This window comes from Drosophila grimshawi, unplaced genomic scaffold, assembly GCF_018153295.1.
Source record: "Drosophila grimshawi isolate 15287-2541.00 unplaced genomic scaffold, ASM1815329v1 contig_311, whole genome shotgun sequence".
NCBI classification, from domain to species: Eukaryota; Metazoa; Arthropoda; class Insecta; order Diptera; family Drosophilidae; genus Drosophila; species Drosophila grimshawi.
Genome location: NW_025063098.1, coordinates 17,527,578 through 17,548,786, shown reverse-complemented (window position 1 = coordinate 17,548,786; position 21,209 = coordinate 17,527,578). Strand labels below are relative to the sequence as shown.

The 21,209-nt window shown below is 36.5% G+C and overlaps 1 protein-coding gene and 2 non-coding genes across 3 annotated transcripts; 1 reads left to right on the top strand and 2 right to left on the bottom strand.

Moving 5' to 3' along the window:
- Nucleotides 1-6,769: 6,769 nt before the first annotated feature.
- On the top strand, nt 6,770-9,650 carry LOC6567841 (BTB/POZ domain-containing protein KCTD12). Its single transcript, XM_032740216.2, has one exon. It carries the CDS (start codon nt 7,154-7,156, stop codon nt 7,844-7,846), a length of 693 nt encoding a protein of 230 aa, XP_032596107.1. The 5' UTR covers nt 6,770-7,153; the 3' UTR covers nt 7,847-9,650.
- A 4,811-nt stretch (nt 9,651-14,461) lies between these two features.
- Nucleotides 14,462-14,533, bottom strand: Trnat-cgu. Its single transcript has one exon. It is a non-coding gene; the product is annotated as a tRNA-Thr (tRNA).
- Nucleotides 14,534-14,807: 274 nt separating this feature from the next.
- On the bottom strand, nt 14,808-14,879 carry Trnat-cgu. Its single transcript has one exon. It is a non-coding gene; the product is annotated as a tRNA-Thr (tRNA).
- Between the last annotated feature and the right edge of the window lie 6,330 nt (nt 14,880-21,209).

Here is a 21,209-nt window from a genome sequence, read left to right as displayed (position 1 = left end):
ATTACTTCTCCCGAATATATATAGTATAGCTTGTGGCTAAATTTAAAAATTATAAAATTTAATAATAATAATTATTTCACACTTTTAATATTTAACAATATGACATGTACGACTTATAATAGTAAAGACTTGGATTTTACGAGATGTCTGACCTATGGCTTAAAACTTATAATACTAAATTGAAAAATATTTATTAAATTACAATTTTCCAAATGAACTTGATTGCTTGAAAAATATATGTAGCTTTTAATTAAAGTAATTAATTGATGTATTATGTTGTATTCAATAACTTATGTAGCTACTTATTAAGGGTTATTTTTAAGATCGAGAATAAATTACATCAAATAAAGAATATTCGAATTTGACTTGAAATCTTGCACAGAATTATTTCCATCTTCCACCCAAAACAGTTCAGCTTGAAATCAAACTGCTGACGCAAATTTAAGCTTGCTACCAAATATTATTGTGAGTAGGACAGTTTGTGTGCTGCCTGCTGGGTCAGGCTCAAGACTCAGAAGCATTAACTTTGTCAGCTTTGAATAATCCACTTAAATTGTGTATAGAGGAAAGAGAGAGTCTCTTATTTTTTATAACGAATGCGTCTATTTATAGTCATTTGCAGCATAAGGCATGCCACATAAAGACACACACACACATACACATATACACTCAAACACGTACTATATACAAGTACTTTCGGGAATGTCCTTCGCACAAAATTGCAACATGCAACATTAACGTGAAAATGTGGTTGCAACGGTTGGACGTGGAGAAGAAGGGATGGGCACTGAGCCAAACTGTTGCTGAATGCAATAAAAAATCAGCTTCTGCGATAACACACCAGGACAAACTGTGTGTCTGCCTCTTTTCATCCAATGCTCTCTACCTCTCTCTCTCTTGCTCTTTCTTATAAAAATAATGTGGCAGGCATGCCCTGCCTCGATTTTGTTTGTTGCCATTCGCTGCATACTAATGCATTTTTTATTTACATGCCAGCATGCAGTCTTCATGCAGTGCCATTAAATCTATTGCCATGCGCGTCCTTCCCTGCGGCGCCTTCACGCCACATATACACACTCGCACACACACACACACCCACACACTCGCACACACACACACAGGCACATGCACATACTGGGATGGTGTTAAATTGCCCAGCAGCCCGGCGCACATTTGCATTCCTCGCGTGCGCAGCGGCGCATGCAGGCAGTCAGAATACGACTATCTTGAGGATACACAGGCAAGTAAGCCCATGCACTCTCACCCCCCTCATCCCGTGTATCCACCCTCACACACTCATCACACACACAAAAAAAAACCAAGAGAATATTTCGAATTTAGCATTTTTGGCAAAGAATACATTTAAACGAAGTGTTTCACAAAAGAACTGAGCAATTTTTATAAGCTAAAAAAATATCTTGATTTGATAAAGAAAAATCTAGTTTTTAGTAAAACATAAAAGTAAAGTAGAAGTAAAAGTTGTACTAAAAGTAAATATCATGTTGTTTTATGAAGAACTAGAGGCAAAATAAAATATGAGAATAAAGAAAATAAAAATAAAAGGAAACCTCCAACATCCAGTATAAATTAATTACTGAACATATAAATATACATCATAATCTACAATCCAACAGTAAACTGCAATTTAAAATAAATTTAAAAAAATACAAAAGCTGAAAAACTTTGTAGCCATTGCTCAATCATTTTTAATTATAACCTGGTTGTAAATAAATAAAAGAGTCTTAAATCTATTAAATTTAAGCAAATGCAAAGCTCAAGTTAATACTGCACAAGACAACAAGTTTTATTTATTGTATAAATTAAGTATCTTAAGAGAGTCTTCAATTAAGTTTCTCTCACGCTTAGAAAAACACTTCATTTGAATTGATTCCAAGCGATTTTAAATAATATTATATATATATATATATATAGCTCATCTAGATTTAGATGTATACATCTTTATGGCTTTTATTGCTCAATGCTCTCTTTGCTCTGAGTTTTTAAAACTTTTACTTACACCTCTAGTTAAAAATGTAATTACTTACAGAATGATTCCTTCTCTTGAGCACAAATAGCCTTGAGTTGATTACTTTTATCGATTCTGGCGGACATCAATCGCCTAGTTGCAATTCTTCTACACACGCAATACACAATCATCAAGAGCAGTCAGTCTTCAAACCGGCAATAAATCAATAGCTTAGCTAATCGGTGTTTCCCTTCCGCTTTCATCAGTGGCAATATCAACAATTGTAATTTGTTCCAAAATTAGTTGAGTCAATATTTAAGAGCTGCAAGATTTGTGTGTGTTTTTATATGTGGTTGTTGTCGTTGTGTTTGGTGATTGGTTGTCTTGGCATTTTGCGTTGTTGACAAACGCTGCTTGAAATTTGCATTGGCATTGGACCAAAATCGTTGCACAAAATCAAATTCCCAATTTGCAGCAAAGTTTTGATTGACAGTAGTAAACCTTGAGAATGCTATTTTGGAAATCCATTTGTTGCCAATCAGTGACCAGATTTGTTATTTTTGCGGATTTGCATTTGGTGCAACTGACAAACAAAATTGAGTAACAAAAGCAAGAATCTTTTCAATTATTTATGGCCAGCTAGCCAGATGAACCAGAAGTTTAGAAATACAGTTGAACTTTTCGAACTTGAACTTGCCTAAATTAAATTAGATAAAAATTTTCGAGTTGGAGAAAGATATAAAAAATGTATATATATAGGAATGTAATATACATATATATATATATACTTTTCTATTTTATAAATGCATAGTGCTCAATTAATATATTGCTGCTGTGGCGTGTTCTTTGGAGGAGATGCTAAGTGAAAAACTCCCATTTGAAAGGATGGAAATAACTAATGCTTCAATGTATGGATAATCTTAAGTCGGTATAAAAGGAGGAGCAGTATGAGATCTTCTTGAAAAGGTAGTATGTGTGTATCTATTGTAAACATAGGGAAGCATCTCCAATGTCAGAAAGTACATATATTCTTGTTAAGAATATTAAACAGTTTACTTCTTTACATCAATGCCGAATACCTATATACATATATCATTGTACTTTTAAACAATACACTTTTTCTTAAGTTAAGTGTGTGTAATTTTCACTCCACTCAATGTGATTTGAGCTAGAGAATGATCGTCTGGGGAATAAGTTCTCGATGGCGAGGTGCGAGTGCATTTGAAAAGACAAGTGTTTACTTTTGATGGGTATCTGGGCGTAAATATGATTAGACATCCTCCTGCTCATCATGTCGTGTTTGGCAGCTAAAGAAAACAATGCTCAAAGGTAAACAAAACGTAAAATAAGTGGCACGTGAGCTACTTTTTTGCCACTGTGAAGTGACAATTTGGCGCGTTGTCGCAACAAAATGTTACATGACAGACGCACGCACACACACACACGCACGCACACACACACACACACACACACACACACACACACACACACACACACACACACACACACACACACACACACACACACACACACACACACACACACACACACACACACACACACACACACACACACACACACACACACACACACACACACACACACATAGGCAAACAAAATCAATTTCCAGGCAGCCAAATGGCATTCAGCTTTGGGGGACGTTTGCACAACGATTGCGTTTTGTGTATGGACAGAGAGATGGCGAGGGGGGGGGGGGGGTTTTGGGTGTGGTTGGGTGGTTTGGAGTCAGGGTAAACCATAAGCCACAGACGTAAGAGCATAAGAGCAGCGCACTCATACTAGCCTCCAAAAGTACTTATGTACTCTGCTCCCTCTCCCTCTTCCTCCCACCACCTCCCTTGCTCTGTCGATGCCTCACTCTGTCTCTCTCCCTCTCTTTCTCTCTCGCTCCCTTTCTCTCTCTCTCCCTGTCTATTGCTGTCCCGCTCTCGCCTGCGTGCATAAAACACGTGCTGTGTAATGGCGCGTAAATTGTTGCTGCCATCTTAATGTGTTCCCAAAAACCGCACGAAACTTGAGTACGATGCATGGGGCATGGGCGTAGTCAGGGGGGTAATAAACACAAACAGCATATACCCCCTAAATAGTAGGGCAACTACAACTTTTTCCAAACAAAGTTATTTGGCTGGAAACTTTTTCCGAAATATTTTCAAACTGTTGTAATTCCTCAACGGAATTTTGAAATCCTCATATTTAATAGAGTTGAAAGCATTCACATTAAAGTAAAATTTATTAAAGTGTTAAAAATAAAGTAGGTTGAAGAACATTCATTGATGAAAAAGTTTTAAGCACGCTTGCAGTCGATAAGAGGAGAATGTTTTCATTGTAAATAAATCACAATATAGTTCAAAATGTAATGTTTTCTACTAAATGCTTATCTAATTTTTTATCGTTTTTATCCGGTTATATAATGTGCTGCAGGACGAGATATATTTGCCCTGAAACTAAAGCAAATAAAACTTTTTCCATGCAAAGTTTTTTTATCATTTAACTTTTTCCGCAATTTTTTTAAATTTTTTGTAAATGTTGATTAACTAAATTCACATTGAAATTCACATGTTTAAAAAAGTTTATATGCAATTTATGACAGTTTGAACAAAAAAGTCATTGAAAATCAATTGCTGTAAAAAAGTATTAAAGGAGGTTGCTTTTATAGTAAATTAAACAAATATTATGCGTAAATCACTGAAAATGTTATTTTATGCTTAATTTAAGTTTTTTCTTTGCATTTATCTCGTGATATTATATTCTGTACTCATTTCAATTATTTAAAATATATATTTTTAATACATATCAATCATTTTGGATCGAAAATGTTTTAAGTTTTGAAGCTTTATTAGGATTTGTCTGGTAGGGTTTGATTGTGATGTCCCCTCGCACTAGCTGAGATCTTAGCTATGCCCATGTGCCGGCACAGCGGAGGAGGCGGAGGTGACCGAGCCTAACAGGCGTCTGATAAGCGAAGTCGCGACGTGCCAACCAAAAACAGGTGGCAGGGTGGGGAATCAACCACAAGTAGCAACAGCAGCAGCAGCAGCAGCAGCCGCAGCAGCAGCAATAGCAGCAGGAAGAGCTGTACGAAGCGGAAATGAACCGAGACAGCGAGGACGCAGACAAGTCAGAAACAACAAATGAGACGCGCATCTAAAAAGGAAAAGGGGTTTTTTGGTTGGGTCGCTTGCCATACAATAATAAAAAACAGCAAAAAAAAAATTGGCGACCGCAGCTGAGTCTAAAACAGAAACCACTGTTTCACTTCAGTGTCGAATATATTCTCAACTGAAAGTTTTCACTTCAATTAGAAGTGTGTGCAGGCGTATGTGTGTGTGTGTGTGTGTGTGTGCGGGTGTGTGTGTGTGTGTGTGCGGGTGTGTGTGTGTGTGTATGTGTGTGTGTGTAAAGTTCAACGTACAAACGAAGTTATTGCGTCAGAAGAGGAGCAACAGCAGCATTGCTGCTGATGCTGATGATGTTGGTGCGTTAGTTTTAGTTTAGTTTTTGTTAAGTTTAGTTGTTGTTGTTGCTGTTGTTGTTGTTGCTGTTGTTGTTGTTGGTTGGTTGGTTGCTTGTGCTGTTCATTGCCTATTTTTATGTTGGCCAGCTGGGGCTAATATTGCGCCACCGTGCGGCACCGTGTGCCCTCGAACTGATGCTCGTTGAGTCGACTCGGGTCGAGTCGAGTTGAGTCGAGTCGCAAAGGCAATGCTCAGTGTCTGTCAACAGGCACATGAATTGTTAACACACAGCCAAAGTTGTGCCTGTGCCACAGGTGAGCGTGGAACGTGAAAGTCCAGGCAGGCAGCGAGGCAGGCAACGAGGCATATATCGTCTGTCCACTTGGCAGCCAGCCAAAAAGTACAGCAGCAAGTGGAAGGGTGCTGTTTTGCTGCCAACCAGTTGCGTTTGGTCGTGCGAGGCACGTTTGCTGCCCTCAGCCATGACCAAAATGGGCAAATGGGTAAACGGGTAAACGGGTAAACGGACAAATGTCAGTGCCAAGGTGTTGAATTGTCAGCGCCTGTTATCCAAAAACAAATACAAAAAACAAAAAATAAAAATAACAACTGAGCAGTTTGTGCACTCACAATCAAATACAGATTACAATAAGCCACAAGATTTCGACTTGGGGCAATAGGAAGAACAAAGAGCAGGAAATAATTGATCTTTGTTTTCAATATTTCTGCAATAACAAAATACATTTCTTCTAGACAGACACTGGCTAGTCTTGCTGCAGGCAGGCGGGCATTGATAGTGGAAGTATTTTCGATCAACAAACTGCGAGGGGCAACAGTGCGTATGAGTGTTGAGTATACATGCAACACTAACTGTTCTTGCAGCATACACTCGGGGCTGGCATTGAAGCACACTCATTAATCATCCATGCACACACACACACACACACACACATACACGTATGTGCACATCATTCAGTCAAGGTTATATTCCACCCAGATGCCCATGCCCAAAATATATATATATATATATTAATGTACATAGAACAATTTAACCACTTGTTAAACAAAATAATATTCAATAACAAAACAAATGCAACGTGTGCGCAACTCTCGCGCTGCTCTCTCTCTCTCTCTGTCTCTCTCTGTCTCTCTCTGTCTATCTCTCTATATTTCTCACTCTCAAACTGCGCTGTTGCTGGAGCACTCTCTCTCCCTCTCTCTGTTTCTCACTCTGATGAAAGTTTCTACAATGAATACACACACATTTGGACGGCACACCAGCGAGAGTCGCTCTAGTGGCACAATCAGGCAGCAAGGAGGCCAGTTCGACACGAGAGCTCAGCGAGTGCGGACGGGCGAAGCGGACAGCAAAAAAATAAACAAATACAAAATACAATAAACATAAAACATAAAACGGTCGTTCAAAATTCAAGGTAGATAACAGCGCGACGCATAAAGCATACAACAGCAACAGCAACAGCAACAACAACAGCAACAACAGTAACAGGAAACGAATCACGGTGTGAAAAGAAAGTCCTGTGAGTGTAGATACCGCAAGGCATTCAAAGTGCTCCTTAACGCCTCCACCCATATGTGCCACAAGCAAACAACAAACAAACTGTATCAACTGCACTAACTAGGTGGTAAACAACAACAGCAACACCAACAACAACTACAACAACAACAGTCTGAAGAGCATTAAGCAACCGATATGCCTGAAATTGTGGAGCTAAATGTTGGCGGTGTCCATTATACGACAACGTTGACAACACTGCTGCAGGATAAGGGGACACTGCTCTACGAGCTGTTCGCTGGCGCTGAGGGTCGCGAATCGTTGGCCAAGGACAGCAAGGGCCGTTATTTTGTGGACCGTGATGGCGTCCTTTTCCGCTACATATTGGACTTTCTGCGCGATAAGGCACTGCATCTGCCCGAGGGTTTCCGCGAACGCCAGCGGCTCCAACGCGAAGCGGAACACTTCAAATTGACGGCCATGCTGGAGTATATACGGGGCGATAGGGATGCCCGGCCACCGGGCTGCATCACGATTGGGTATCGCGGCAGTTTTCAGTTCGGCAAGGATGGCCTGGCCGATGTGAAATTCCGCAAGCTGTCGCGCATTCTGGTCTGTGGACGGGTCGCTCAGTGCCGTGAGGTGTTTATGGATACGCTGAACGAGTCGCGAGATCCGGATCATGGTGGTCCCGATCGGTATACGTCACGTTTCTTCCTCAAGCATTGCTTCATCGAGCAGGCGTTCGATAATCTGCACGATCACGGTTATCGCATGGCGGGCAGCTGCGGTTCCGGCACGGCTGGTTCGGCGGCCGAGCCCAAGCCCGGCGTGGATACGGAGGAGAATCGCTGGAATCATTACAATGAATTCGTTTTCATTCGGGATTAAAACAGCGACGACGGCGTCGTCAGCTTATTCCTCTTTTCCCTTTGGCTCTCCTTATGTTTGTGATACACAGTTGAAATATCATAGTATTCCAATTTAGAACTCTTCTTCCTCAAACTATTTAACGCGAGACAAATGCCAAACAAATAGACCACTTGTAGTTTGCGGCGTGTACACTCAGAAAAAAATGTGACCTAGAAGATTGGTAGTCGCCAAGTATGCTAAGAACCAGGCTTATCATTTCGAGATTCAAAGATAAATTTGTTTAGAACTTAAGAAATATAATATCCAGGGTATTTTTAGTATAAAGGTCGAAATTAGTTTCTAAATGAACCAAACTTTAAAACGCAGGAGAGAAATTTAAATATTTTCAAAAAATTTCAGAGTTGCATTTCTAGTTATCAAAAATGTGTTTCATAAAGAGATCACATTTTTGAAAGCGCAGCCGTTTTGATGCTTAAAAAATTAATTACGGTACAAGGCGATTTATATATTTTTTTCTGAGTGTACTGGGAGTCTTGTGTAATAACACCGTAATCAGAAGAAATATTAAAAGCTTACCAAAGTTGAAATCCAAAGTGGCAATAGAGTTAAAGATAGATTTGACAAAAGGATACGAATCGATATGCACATTTAATCTAAAATGATTTAAGCCCACCTTTATATTCCAATGGGAACATTTTTAACGTACAATTGAAACTAACAATCCCCACAAGCGAAATCACAAGAACAAAATGTTTCAAGCAGGGAGAATTTCGTTTCTTTACCAATTGCCAGCTCTAATTTAGCAAAGCAACAGCCCAACCCAAATTAATTAATGATATTGAATTAAGTCCAACCGGATTATAAACAAGGCAGCAATAAAATTAATACATATAATTGAAAATGAATATGGGGAAATTTGTTTGAACAAATAAACGAGTATTTAAAGCATATGGAAACACACGTAATTTGAAGAAATCTAGAAATAAATTTAAAAAAAAAAGAAAGCAACATATTTATAATTATATAAGTAGGGCCAGGTCTAGTCAAACTATAAGAATTAATCAGCTAACTTACCAATACAACTACAAAGAACTATTTAAATACGGGTCACTTCTTAAACAAATATATAAAAAAGAACTCAGTACTTACATATAACTATACACAAAGGTAAAAACAATTGTTAAACTTTGTAGGATGATTAACTGAATTGAAAGCCAAGATAAATGGTAAATGTAGTGTATTATTAGCCAATTTGATTACATATGTCCTCGAAAAATAGTTCAAATTTCAATTATCGAAAACTATTCAAATAGCAACTGGATTTCAATCTATCGCATAGTACAACAACAATAACAATTCTCGTTAAAGAAATTCCAGCAACATTTCATTTACACACTTGCTACGACTATCTTACACACTCGTTACACCAAACAGACACATAAAATCAATATCAGGAACACGATTTTATCCCAAGGGTAAATAAAATAAAAACTGTCATCTATAAAAATCTTGAAAAGTGGCATTGATCAATTTAACATAAGGAAAGAAACTGAATCAAGCTGTGTTGCGGATTGGATAAATATTTAATGGATTTTGAAAGTAAAATTCGCATTGCTTATACGATTTGGAATATCATGATTGTGCTTGAATATCTTCAATAAAATTTGCCAAGTTAAATGTGAATATGACCTTAAGACGATTACGATTTTACGTGGTTTAACAAATTGTTACCTTAGTTTTTCCAACGTTTTTCAAGTGTATTAAAGTATTAAAGTATAATCAAATATGTATTTGGCCCGCTCTGATTCGATCATATATAAAAATTGCCAAAAACAAAAAAAACATTACCTAAAAAACTTCCATTAAAATTACACAAATACATACCAAAAAAATTTGCTGAACTCAATAAGCTCATAAGTAAAAGATAGCGAAATATAAAAATAGATCGATGTTCCGTGGAACAATCAATTTATTGCTATCAATGATGGCCAATTATAATTTTTGTTGTTCAATTGATTAAATCTTTGCTGAAATTGTTATCTCGCTGAAATTAACGTAATACGGCAAAATACTGCATTGTGATGCAGTTTTCTCTCTGTTTATGATTTTTTCATTAGCCCAAATAAATATTTACATAAATGTATGTATTATAAATGTTTGCATGCTATGCAAGCCAATCAAAAGCTTGAATGTGGAACTACTACAAATAATTGAAATTATAAAACGATAATTGTATAAATCGAAAATATTTTCATTTCGTATGAGAATCACACACACACACACTCATATATATATATATATATATATATATATATATATATATTGAATGTATATTATTGCAAAATGTTTGGGATTATACACAAAAGGAAAGCAACTATTAAGCCCCACTATATACATAGTTATGTTGAGGAAAACTTAGACCGTATTCGTATATATATATTTAAACCAATTGTCGATACTGAATTATCTATAAATGTTTAGTATTAAGTTCAGTGAGCATTGAACGAACGTAATGAAAGCAACAACAAAGTAAATAAATTATAAAATATATATATATATATATATCATATATATATCAACTTTTACCTAACAAAAGTAAACGTATTATGAACTTGAACATAAGCGCAATGTGGATTGACAAACAAACTCAACAAACAAAGTGCGACAAACCAAATCTATGTAAAATACAAAAATATACTACAAATAAAGATAACTATAAAATGAAAGTGCTTGTTTTGAATATTTATTAACTTAAACAAGTGCTGATTACGACTTAATATTCAGTTGAAAGTTGTCAGTTTTTGAATGAGTAAACATAAATTTGTCTATACTTAATTAAAGATAAGTGGGAAAGATCATCTTGTGAGGTTTTTCAAATAATTGGCACCCTCTTCATTCTGTTAATTAGATGCTGATGACATTTCATTTATTCATTGAATTGTAGCAACAACAACCCATCCCTTCCCTCCTGCATAGCAAGCCCGACAAAATTCGCTGACGCAATAAAAAAAGGTACGCACAACCTTTGAGCCATTAAAATTGATGAAAATAACATCGTAAAATAGAAGAAGGAGCCTACAATATTATAAATGCATTAATAATGCTACAGCAACAACAGCAACAACAACAACAATATGCCATTCAGAAGGTGCATGAAGTAAAATGGCTGCCACACAATATCGTAGGCAGTCAAATGCCTTAGAACAAAAAGGAACAAAGTAAATAACTGGAAAGGCATAAAAATGAATGAATGGCGACCTTTGAATAAAAAGCGACAACAATTCCGCATTTGTTTAAATTCAAGGCAGGCAACAACAATCATTTACTTACACACAGCCCCAGCCAAGAGCAAGAGCAACAGCGAGTCGGGCAACGAGTGAGCGGGTAAGAAACAAAGGGCTCACTTCAATTCCTTTTGGCGGCACGCCTACTGCCTTCAGTCAGGAGCAGCAGCGGCAGTCACAACGATGACGAGCACAAAAAAATGTTGAAATTAAACGAGAAATGGCAAATGCTTTCTTCTCACAGCGAGCGTGTGTGTGTGTGTGTGTGTGTGTGTGTGTGTGTGTGTGTGTGTGTGTTGAAGTATGCTTCACAAACAAGTCAAAGCAAATGGGGCAAAGTGCAAAGACAAGGAGCAAATGCAATCGTCTGCGTCTTTAAATCTGGCCAGACAAGGGCCAGCTAAACAGTGTGTGTGTGTGTGTGTGTATGTGTATGTGTGTGTGTGTGTGTGTGTGTGTGTGTGTGTGTGTGTGTGTTGAGGTGGGAGGGGTGGGTCGAAGTGGGCGCATTACTCGCCACCTGCATACTAAGCATCCTACCTGGCACGTCTCACGTATTCCTTTACTTTATTTTATTTTTATTTTTGGTTGGGCTCTGGTTATTGACTATAAGCCCAGCGCCGAACACAATATGCAAAGCGTGCAGCAAGAAAAAAATGATATATATATATATATATATATATACCCTCTACGGGGGTCAAAAACACAGTTGAACTTCTATAACTCAGCTGCCACAAAGAAAATAAAACTTTGAGCATAATTAACATAAAATAAAAGAAAATAAATAAATGAGATGTGGTCAGCAATTGTTAAATTTGCATCTCAGAATTGGCACTAATAATAATAATAATAATAATCAATAATAAACCAATTGATATTTGTATATTTTAATAGTTTATAATCATTTCATTATTTATTTTTTTAATTCATGCATTTCGCAGAATCGCCAATCAAATATTGTAGTCTAAAATAAACAGCAAATGTGTTTTGCAATTAAGGCAAAAACTATTTAAATATTTCAACTATTTCCGTTCCAGCTCTAAAAAATGTACACATAAAAGCTCTAATTCAACAATACAAAATATAGCCTATAATAAATATTGCCTTTTTATTGCAATCTATATTCAAGCACATAATTTCAGGTAAGACACATTATATTCCACTTAAAAATACATATAAACTGTTTTCGTTTTGCTTTGAACAGCTCCACAAATCTCTAATTTAATAATAATAAATATTTCCCCGTAATGTCTATAATGAATATTGTCTATTTATGGCCTGACAATATATCAATCAATATATAACCAAATAATTTTTGGTATCAGTCAGACAAATATAAAAATAAGCAACAGAAACAGCAGAATCAATTTCCAATTCGCCAAAGAAAACTTTGAAAATTTCTCTAGAGATTTCTGTGCTAACCCTCGATATGCATATAATTTGTATTTCATTTTGCCTCAATTGCGATGGGTTTACAGAAAGTTCGACTTTGGCATGTTTGACTGTATATGTAAATGACGTGCAGCGATGCCACGCCCACAAATTTAGAGTACAGACAGACTTAGTGACTGACAGATGAGGGGAAGCCAAGACAGTCTCTTGCCAGCATGGAAATGAAATGATGGCTTTTTGTCTTTTACGCTAAATTACCTCTGATTTGATTTGGCTAGCAGCGAGTTGTTAACTTTGCCTCGTGCTAAAGTTCATAATACTATGTGGGGCTCTTCATCGCCTTCGTGTTGCTCCGAGTTCTGAGTTACGTCTGTCATCGTTATCAGGAGCAACAGCTCGAGAATCAGCAAAAGGGGCTTTCAACTGCGTCTGTCAAACTGTCACCTTCAATTAGTTTTTGCCACAAGGACCCTTCCCCAAGTTGGGTCTGTGGCAGGCTAATGCCGAGCACAAGGTTCCATCAGCTGCCTTATTAATTCATAAATACGAATTTTGACTAGGTCGAGGCGCAAGTCGCTATAAATTTATGTCAATTCATTTAGCGCCAAGATGGGGTACAGAATAAGCACATTTTCGGTGCCCTTCGTCTGACGCTTTGTTAGCCCTTTTTTGTGGAACATGAGGCCCACTTTTCTGTGGGCCGCAAATACCGCATTAATTTACAGCAAAGCCCTTCGCGCTCAATGTCAAGATGGGTACTTCATTATGTCCTTATGTGAGCTTCAAAGCCTAAGCTGCTGGCCGAGCATTCCCGGTAAGGTGTACTTTGCTAATATGATGAGCTTAATTTGGGTTTTAATGTCGAGCGCCGACTTAATGGCATCAGGCAACTTTTTAATTGAAAAAGTCAAAAGCGTCACAGTTGCCTTTAATCCATCACTCAAACAAGGCCTAAATGGCGTCAAAATATAACTGATGAATTGCGCATTCTATCACTCTTAATTATTAATTAACAAACAAAAAAATAGGGCACGTCATGTTGAGAGCATGTGTAGCCTGTTAATATTGTTATTAGATATTGCTAAAATTATTCCACGGGGATATCTTCCAATGTAAATGTATATAAGATGGATTAGTTGTCATATAGAATTTAGTAAATTGATCCTTGTTCTCGTGCCAAATTTACATGTGACCGTAAAGAAAACCAAAATGAAAGCAATTAATTCACAACATATTCGTGTGGCATACAAAAGTGCCACACAAAATAGCCGTGGATTAATTTGCAGCAGGGAACTGAATTCCCAACGCTGGCTAGTCGCATATGTAAAAATGCGTGGGTATTTACCGATTTATTCGCATGCTTGAATTTATTTTCTACTTCTAGTTCTCGGTTTTAATGGCGTCACAAACATTTGCCTTAATTTTTGGCCCCCCACATCCGACGCACAACGAATGTCATTGCGTGTGTTAAGCACGCACTCGCACACACACGCACACACAGACACCTACTTGGACATAAACTTACACTTGCAACGGCACTAGCATTGGTCAGACATATTTGTTTTTACGAGGCAAGCGTATAGAAGAGTCCGAAACCCTACTTACAACTCTTATTTGCCATTAGTTTTAAAGGCCTAAACGTGCCCAATGCTTTCGCATATGTATGAGCCTAAATGTGTGTGAATGTGTATCTGTATATGTTGGTCATAAAACAGCAGTTGAGGAAAATAATTGTGCATAAGAAACTATTTATGTGCCCGACACACTTTCGTTTTTCTCCAGTCCTCCACTTGACGATCCAAATGTATTCAACAATTATTTCCGTCCTATTAAATGAATCTAGTATAATAAAGTAAAAACATCAGATTTCACTTATAGACATAACATTAATTCATATTTCATATTTTTAAATTGAAAAAAAAGAAGAAAAACAAAAAAAATTACTTATTTCTATTGTTGCCTCCTGTGAGGGTTGAACTCACGGCCTTTGGTTTACGAGACCAACGCTCTACCACTGAGCTAAAGAGGCTTTGACCAGAGCGCTGCCGAATGAGCAACACAAATTGTGACGTGTAGAACCGGAATGTGATAATGAATGACAGACAAAGATAGCAACACTCTTCAAAGATCTTTCTTATTAGCACAAACAGAATCGACATGCGCAGTGGAAATATTTCAACTTCAACACCACCGAATATATTCAAGCATCTTTTTAGCTTCAAATAATTAAACAGTTAATGAAATAAGTATATACAAATAGTTAAAGTTTTAAAAATAAATTGAAAAAAGTGAAATTTCAACACTGCCTCCTGTGAGGGTTGAACTCACGGCCTTTGGTTTACGAGACCAACGCTCTACCACTGAGCTAAAGAGGCGATGCGATGAGCGCCGCTCAATACCGTACACAAATCAACCCATTGAGCGAGCCAACCTTTTTGAGCACACAAAATTGGGAGAGAGAGCGAGAGAGAAATTTTGAGAGATAGGCGTGCGCAATTACTGGAAATTGTTCTGAACGCAAAAAGGCCTACATTTATGTATTTCTTTCTATATACACACATTTCAAAATATATATATATATAAAAAAAAACAACAAAAAAAAAGGAAAATTTATAAATACATTTGTATGGCAAATTTGAGTAATGCTGTGCACTTATCAGTAATTAACTAATGCGCTACAGAATTTATCTTGAAGTGATAAGAATTACGTAGTTAATGAAGCAAAAACTAGTCATTAGTAATTGTCATTCAAACATTATGTTATAAATTGCCTGAAGTACAAATGTATATTCAACTATAAAGGAAAAAAAAATAATAAAAACCATTCCTGACTTGTTGAATGAAATGCAAAAGCGGAAATGCTTTTTTGTGGCAGACTCAAATTGAAAGCACTTCCTGCCCATCAGGCGGCTGCTAAAACGTTTGGCCAGCTTTCCGAATTGTCCCCCGAGTAAAGCAAGGCCATGCAAATTTTGTTGTTCAAATCCTTTATACTCAATACTCAATGGACATCCTCACACGTTTGTTGGACTCTATCTCTCTCTCTCTCTCTGTCTCTCTGGGTCCCCTGCATTTCTTTGTTAGCATTGACTTTGTTTCTACATTAGCACCATGACAAATTCACTTGTCCGATAACACAATTGTTTGAGCTACATGAATGATGTGCCAAAAGCCCTACCTCCCCCGCTGTAACCATTTGACATGTGAGAAGACGAAGATATGTATGTGTATGTGTATGTGCATGTATGAGTGACAATCCTATTAGTTACAAATTGAACGAGCTAGCAGCCAGCCAGGCAGCCAGCCAAACAACTAGCTGCGAGACACGCTAACGAGCTATTAAACACCCGCCCTAACAAGTCCCGCAAGTCAAAATCAACACCGAATTTAATAGTACTTGCACATACAATATTTACCACCAACGTCATCATCATCAACATCATCAACATCATCATCATCCTCCTTAGTCATTTTTTTTTGAGTGATTTACGCAGCGAGCAAATTAATTGCTGCTAATCAAGTGATTTGAAACTTTCATGCAAAGCACTCGTAAATATGGTTTCTGGCTTCCGTTTCACGATGCGAAAAACTTGCAACATTTTATGGGGCAGTATTAATTACTAGTTACTCCGTAGCACTGAAAATGCTGTGTACCTTAGAGACTATCCAAGTAAAGCTACACCGTGAAATATATCTATTTGTCATACATATAAAAGAAAAACTATCTAAGGATATATTATTTATTTATTTTGTATATTTAAAATTGAGTTCTGTAAAGTGTGGAGCTTACAGTGAAATTAAAATATTTTTCAAACTTAAAATGTGGTCTATATTTCACCGAGTCCAACTAAATTGCAAAAATAAAATTGCGTAATACAGAATCTTATTTCTCTGTCCCTCAATGAAATGCATACTTTTTCTTTGTGTGCACACTCCACTTTAGTTCAATAAGTTAATTTCTCTTAGACGTATTTGCTGGCTTCCTTCATTCCTTGCTCGATAATTAATCCCAGGTTGAAGGATAGAACACTGAAGACAAAGTTAATTTAGATGCCAAGGTTAGTTATATGTACACTTTTATTTGTTGCTCTTATCTAATCGAAATCTGTTACAGTTCGCTGGAGAAACATTCAGGCTTAAATTGTTTGAGAACTTGGTAACAAATCTGTCAGCAAAATCATCGTTTTCGGTCTGCATTTCGAAATACATTAAGTAGTCGAATTTCCAGCCAAGCTGAGTAAATTGAAAACATTTCGACACCCAATTAAATTTCAAAAGTTTCACGGAATACTTATTTATTAATGCTCGGCTATAAATTCGGCTGCAAAAATAATCAAAAGTCGTGAAAAGAAATGAAATCGCCAACCGCAATACCAAAGAAGTTCACTAAAGAGGCATGACCAGAGGTAGAAGAAGAACTACAAATAGTCAAGGATACTTGGACAACACAAGGAGAGAGAGAGAGAGAGAGAAAGAGAGATATATAGAGAGTGTGTTTCATCGAGAAAGAGAGTAAGTAAAAGCGTAAATAATGAATGACGATGCTTGATGAGGCACGAAAAGCAATTTGATAAAAGCTGTGGTATTCACAGATTAATAAAATTAGCATAATGAATGCTTTTGGTTTAAAATGAATAGACGAAAGCGGATAAGCCCAAAGAGAAAGGACCAAACAGTTCCGGTACGGTCCAGTAATCTTTATATAATCATTTTAGATGTATATTTAGTGAGCATCGACTGATTTTGTCATCATTGAGTTTCATATTATATTATTTTTCCAAAAGTACTTGATATATATTTATTAGTTTAACAACAAAAAATACATTATTACAATAGGAATTATCTCTTTTAAAGTCCGAATTAGCGTTTGCAAATATAAGTATAATATTGAGTCAAAGGTCAAACCATGATGAAAATCAGTTGACTTTTAGCAATAATTAGCACTCATGATAGGTAAGGACTTGGGTTAGTCGACTCTCGCGAATTACTTGCATTAAGATAGTTTAATCCTTATTAGGACAATTAATTAAAGTTCCGTGCTGTGCGTACATTTTGTTGTTGAAAAACCAAACACTAACAACTGTGTATAAAGGAAGAATTTTAGAATAGCATTTATGGCATTCCTAAAAACCTTTGTAAAATTACAAACAAATAAACATAACAAAGCACATCCAAACTGAACCAAGTTTATTTACCCTTTGTTGCAACACTAAATGAATTTCATTAGTTGCAACAAAGATGTAACAAAAAATAAAAGGTAAAACATTTAACAGAGGAAGGACGCAATGAATGCAACAGTAAATTAATAAATGAGTGCATCAAAGATAACATCAAATCAGGCACAGGCACGTGACCAAGTTGGTCAGCAAGTCGTTCAGTCATTCAGCCAGTCTGTCATTTGTATTCTTTGAGCTAGCATTCACACAGGCACATACTATATATATATATACATATATATACTATTCATTTGTGTTTTTTGTATTTGAATAATGAAATTACGAGCTATTTCAACGTTGACTTTGTTTTCTACTATTCGCTTCAGTTTTTTTGTTATTTTTTTGCAGACCAACAAGTGAACAGCATAAATAGCACAAAGCACACAAAACCACAAAGGAAAACACAAAACACAGGCACTCACACAGATACATGGACAGTAGGCGGAGAGGCAGAGGCATATGTGGCAGGACACATGGACACTGACATTGACGCCTCGCAAATAAAATGGAACAACCATTGTCTACTTTTGTCTGCGGCTCGCTCTGTGAATATTTGAATGTGGCACTGAATTTATAATAGCCTGATCCGCATGGGTATATCAAAAGAAGGTTCTACTTAAATACACTGATAGCGTTTCAAATTAAATGTGTAATTTTCTTCATTTTAAATTTTAATACTGGCTTAGAATTATTCTAAATACAGATATAGAATTATTCTTAAGGTCAACGAATACATTCTCTTTTAAAATCGATTCGATTTGTTAGTATAGTTTAACTGGAGGGACTTTTATAGTCGAGTTTTATTAATAACTTGCATCGCTTAAGGTCAAAGTTCGCTTCATGTGACCTGGCCTGTCATAAACATTTTATGTGCATTCAGCTAGACAGTCTATTTAAATGCCTTCGTCCCGTCAAATGGCACCTGAATTATTGGCATGTGCGCGTGGGGGTCAAAGGGAAGCTTTCCCGTTAATATTCGTACTAACGACAATGATAAAGACAAAGCTGATGGCTGTGTTATATATTGTATATAGTCGTGTGTTTGGCCACATACGCGAAACAAAGCATGTCCGCTAACAAATGCCGCAAGAACATGGTCATAAATATTAGCGTAGCGACTTTGCCGGGCAACTGGCTTTGAAAGTACACTTTGAAAAAACACTAGAAACTTTCAGTAAAAAAAAATAATAATAAAAAACGAACTTTTTGAAAATTATTTTTATTATTTGTAAGTCATAAATGCAAACGTTTATACTATTTTTTCTTTCTCAATTATTAACTTAATTACTTTATTGTAACTTTAACGATTTTTATATCTGGGTTTGCTAGTCCACATTGAATAAATAAATAAATTAATTAAAGGCAGTTGTATTATATTATTATATTGTTGCATTTATTTAAAGTGGTCGTGATTTATTGCAAGTTAAAAAATTCTGAAAATTAAACTTTGCACTTGACTTAAGAATAATTGTTGATATTTAAGTCACATTTGCAGTCGAATTTGGAATAACTTTTGAGCTAAAATAAGTGTAAAGATAATTATTGAGTAGTTATTTAAACAACAAAACAAATTGAAATTCGATCTCAGTATTTTGAATTTATAACAGAGGTTTTCTCTGAGTGTAGGGATACGCATCCACTCAGTCGCTGACATACAGCCATTGGCAATATTACGAACCTATTGTTGGCGCTTGAGCGACAGCTAATGGAGAGGGAAAGAGAGAGAGAGACAGAGGGAGATGGGGAGAGAGAGGGCAGATAGAGTGGAGAGAGAGCGGAGAGAGGGTGGGGGGAGGGAGAGAGAGAGAGAGAGAGAGGGAAAGATTTGTTGGATGGCCTGTAGAGTGTACACTTTGTTGGGTTGATAACAAATGGCAGGACTAATAAATTCGATTAACTGCAAGCGACACGCTTTCACACACACACACACACACACACATACACACACACCACGCACACACACACATACACACCACGCACAGACACACAGACAGACAGAGCCGTGCATATGGGAGAATAATTGATTGTCCTCCATTTTGCGTAACTTCATTACAATATTCTTAAGACGTATTGAGAGGATTGGCAAAGAAATTGTTTAAAACCATATATTGGCATATACATATATTATACAACTCTTTAATATTGATTTCTCAATATGAAAATTGTTTTTTTTTTAAGTTATTCAAATGTTAAGCAAATACAAATGTATAAATAGAAGGCTGTGGGATGAATAGAAGAAAAATAAAATGGCTGCGCCGGAGACGGAAACGGAAGCCGGGTCGCATTTAGGCACGTCGAGACAGGATACAAGGAGAAAAAAACAACCAAATCGTTGACAAGGTGCTGCAGCTTGAATCTAAACTCAAATTGTCATGAATCCAAATGCTAAATCAAGGCAAATTAAAAAGCAGGAAGGCAACAAGGCAACAAGGCAGCAAGGCAGCAAGTCAGCAAGTCAGCCTCAAAAAAACAAAAGTCTCAAAGTCAGGAAAACAAAGGAAAACAATGCTGGAGCGAAGAAGCTGGATATCAAAGAGCAAGGATACACACATATTAATATGCATTATACACGCACACGCACACACACACACACATATATATATATATATATATATATATATATAGTATATATACACAAAGTTTTCCAATTTATAAAGGAAAGCACATAAATTTTAAATTTTCCCCATTGGATTGTTTTTGTAGCTGCTTTAACGGTATTTTGGCACAGCCAAATACGCATAAATCACGCAGTAAAAAAATACACACACATACACATCTGTGTATGTGTGTGTGTGTGAATATGTTGTGTGTAGGCGTTTTCACTGTGGCATCTTTGAAATGAGGAAGTTAATTTCGTTTCACTTTGTCGATTCTTTGATTTATGAAAACTTGTTCACTTTAATAATAATCTCACCTGTTGGACAACACTTGCCTCTTTCAACTACAAAGCAAGTTGATTCTTTTCAATTTATTACATTGCAGTACGCAAAGTACACAGACACAAAAAAAATATTATTCACTTGACAGAGTTCTACTGCTGCTGTATACTACAACATTTTGCATTGTCTGCCGATCATTGAAGCAAATAGAAGTAGAAATGCACCATGGAAACTGCACTTGACACAAAAACGTCACTCTGAATGTGGGCAACAACTTCTCAATGAGGCCATTTATATTTATAAAAGTAGAAACTTTTGATTTGAATTTCCTTTACGAAAAATCACTTGACATCTTTCAAAAAAAAAAATTCTGATAAATAATTTCAAGTGCGTCAATATTTTTTTAATTTATTTGATTTTTCTCAGTGCAGATTTTTTAGTGAGTGCACAAGAGTTCAGTCGGCTGAATTGGGCGGCAGCTCTCTGTCAATTGCATAGCAACGTGTTAGTTTCAAGAGCTACAATATATTCTTTTTTTTACCATTGTCATCTTTTATAGCTGACTTAATATCCGTTCATTGGTTGCTGCTGCACCCTCTCAACCTCTATA

Excerpts from the sequence above, each read along its gene's own strand:
- LOC6567841 (XM_032740216.2), top strand. The coding sequence starts at position 7,154 with ATGCCTGAAATTGTGGAGCTAAATGTTGGCGGTGTCCATTATACGACA.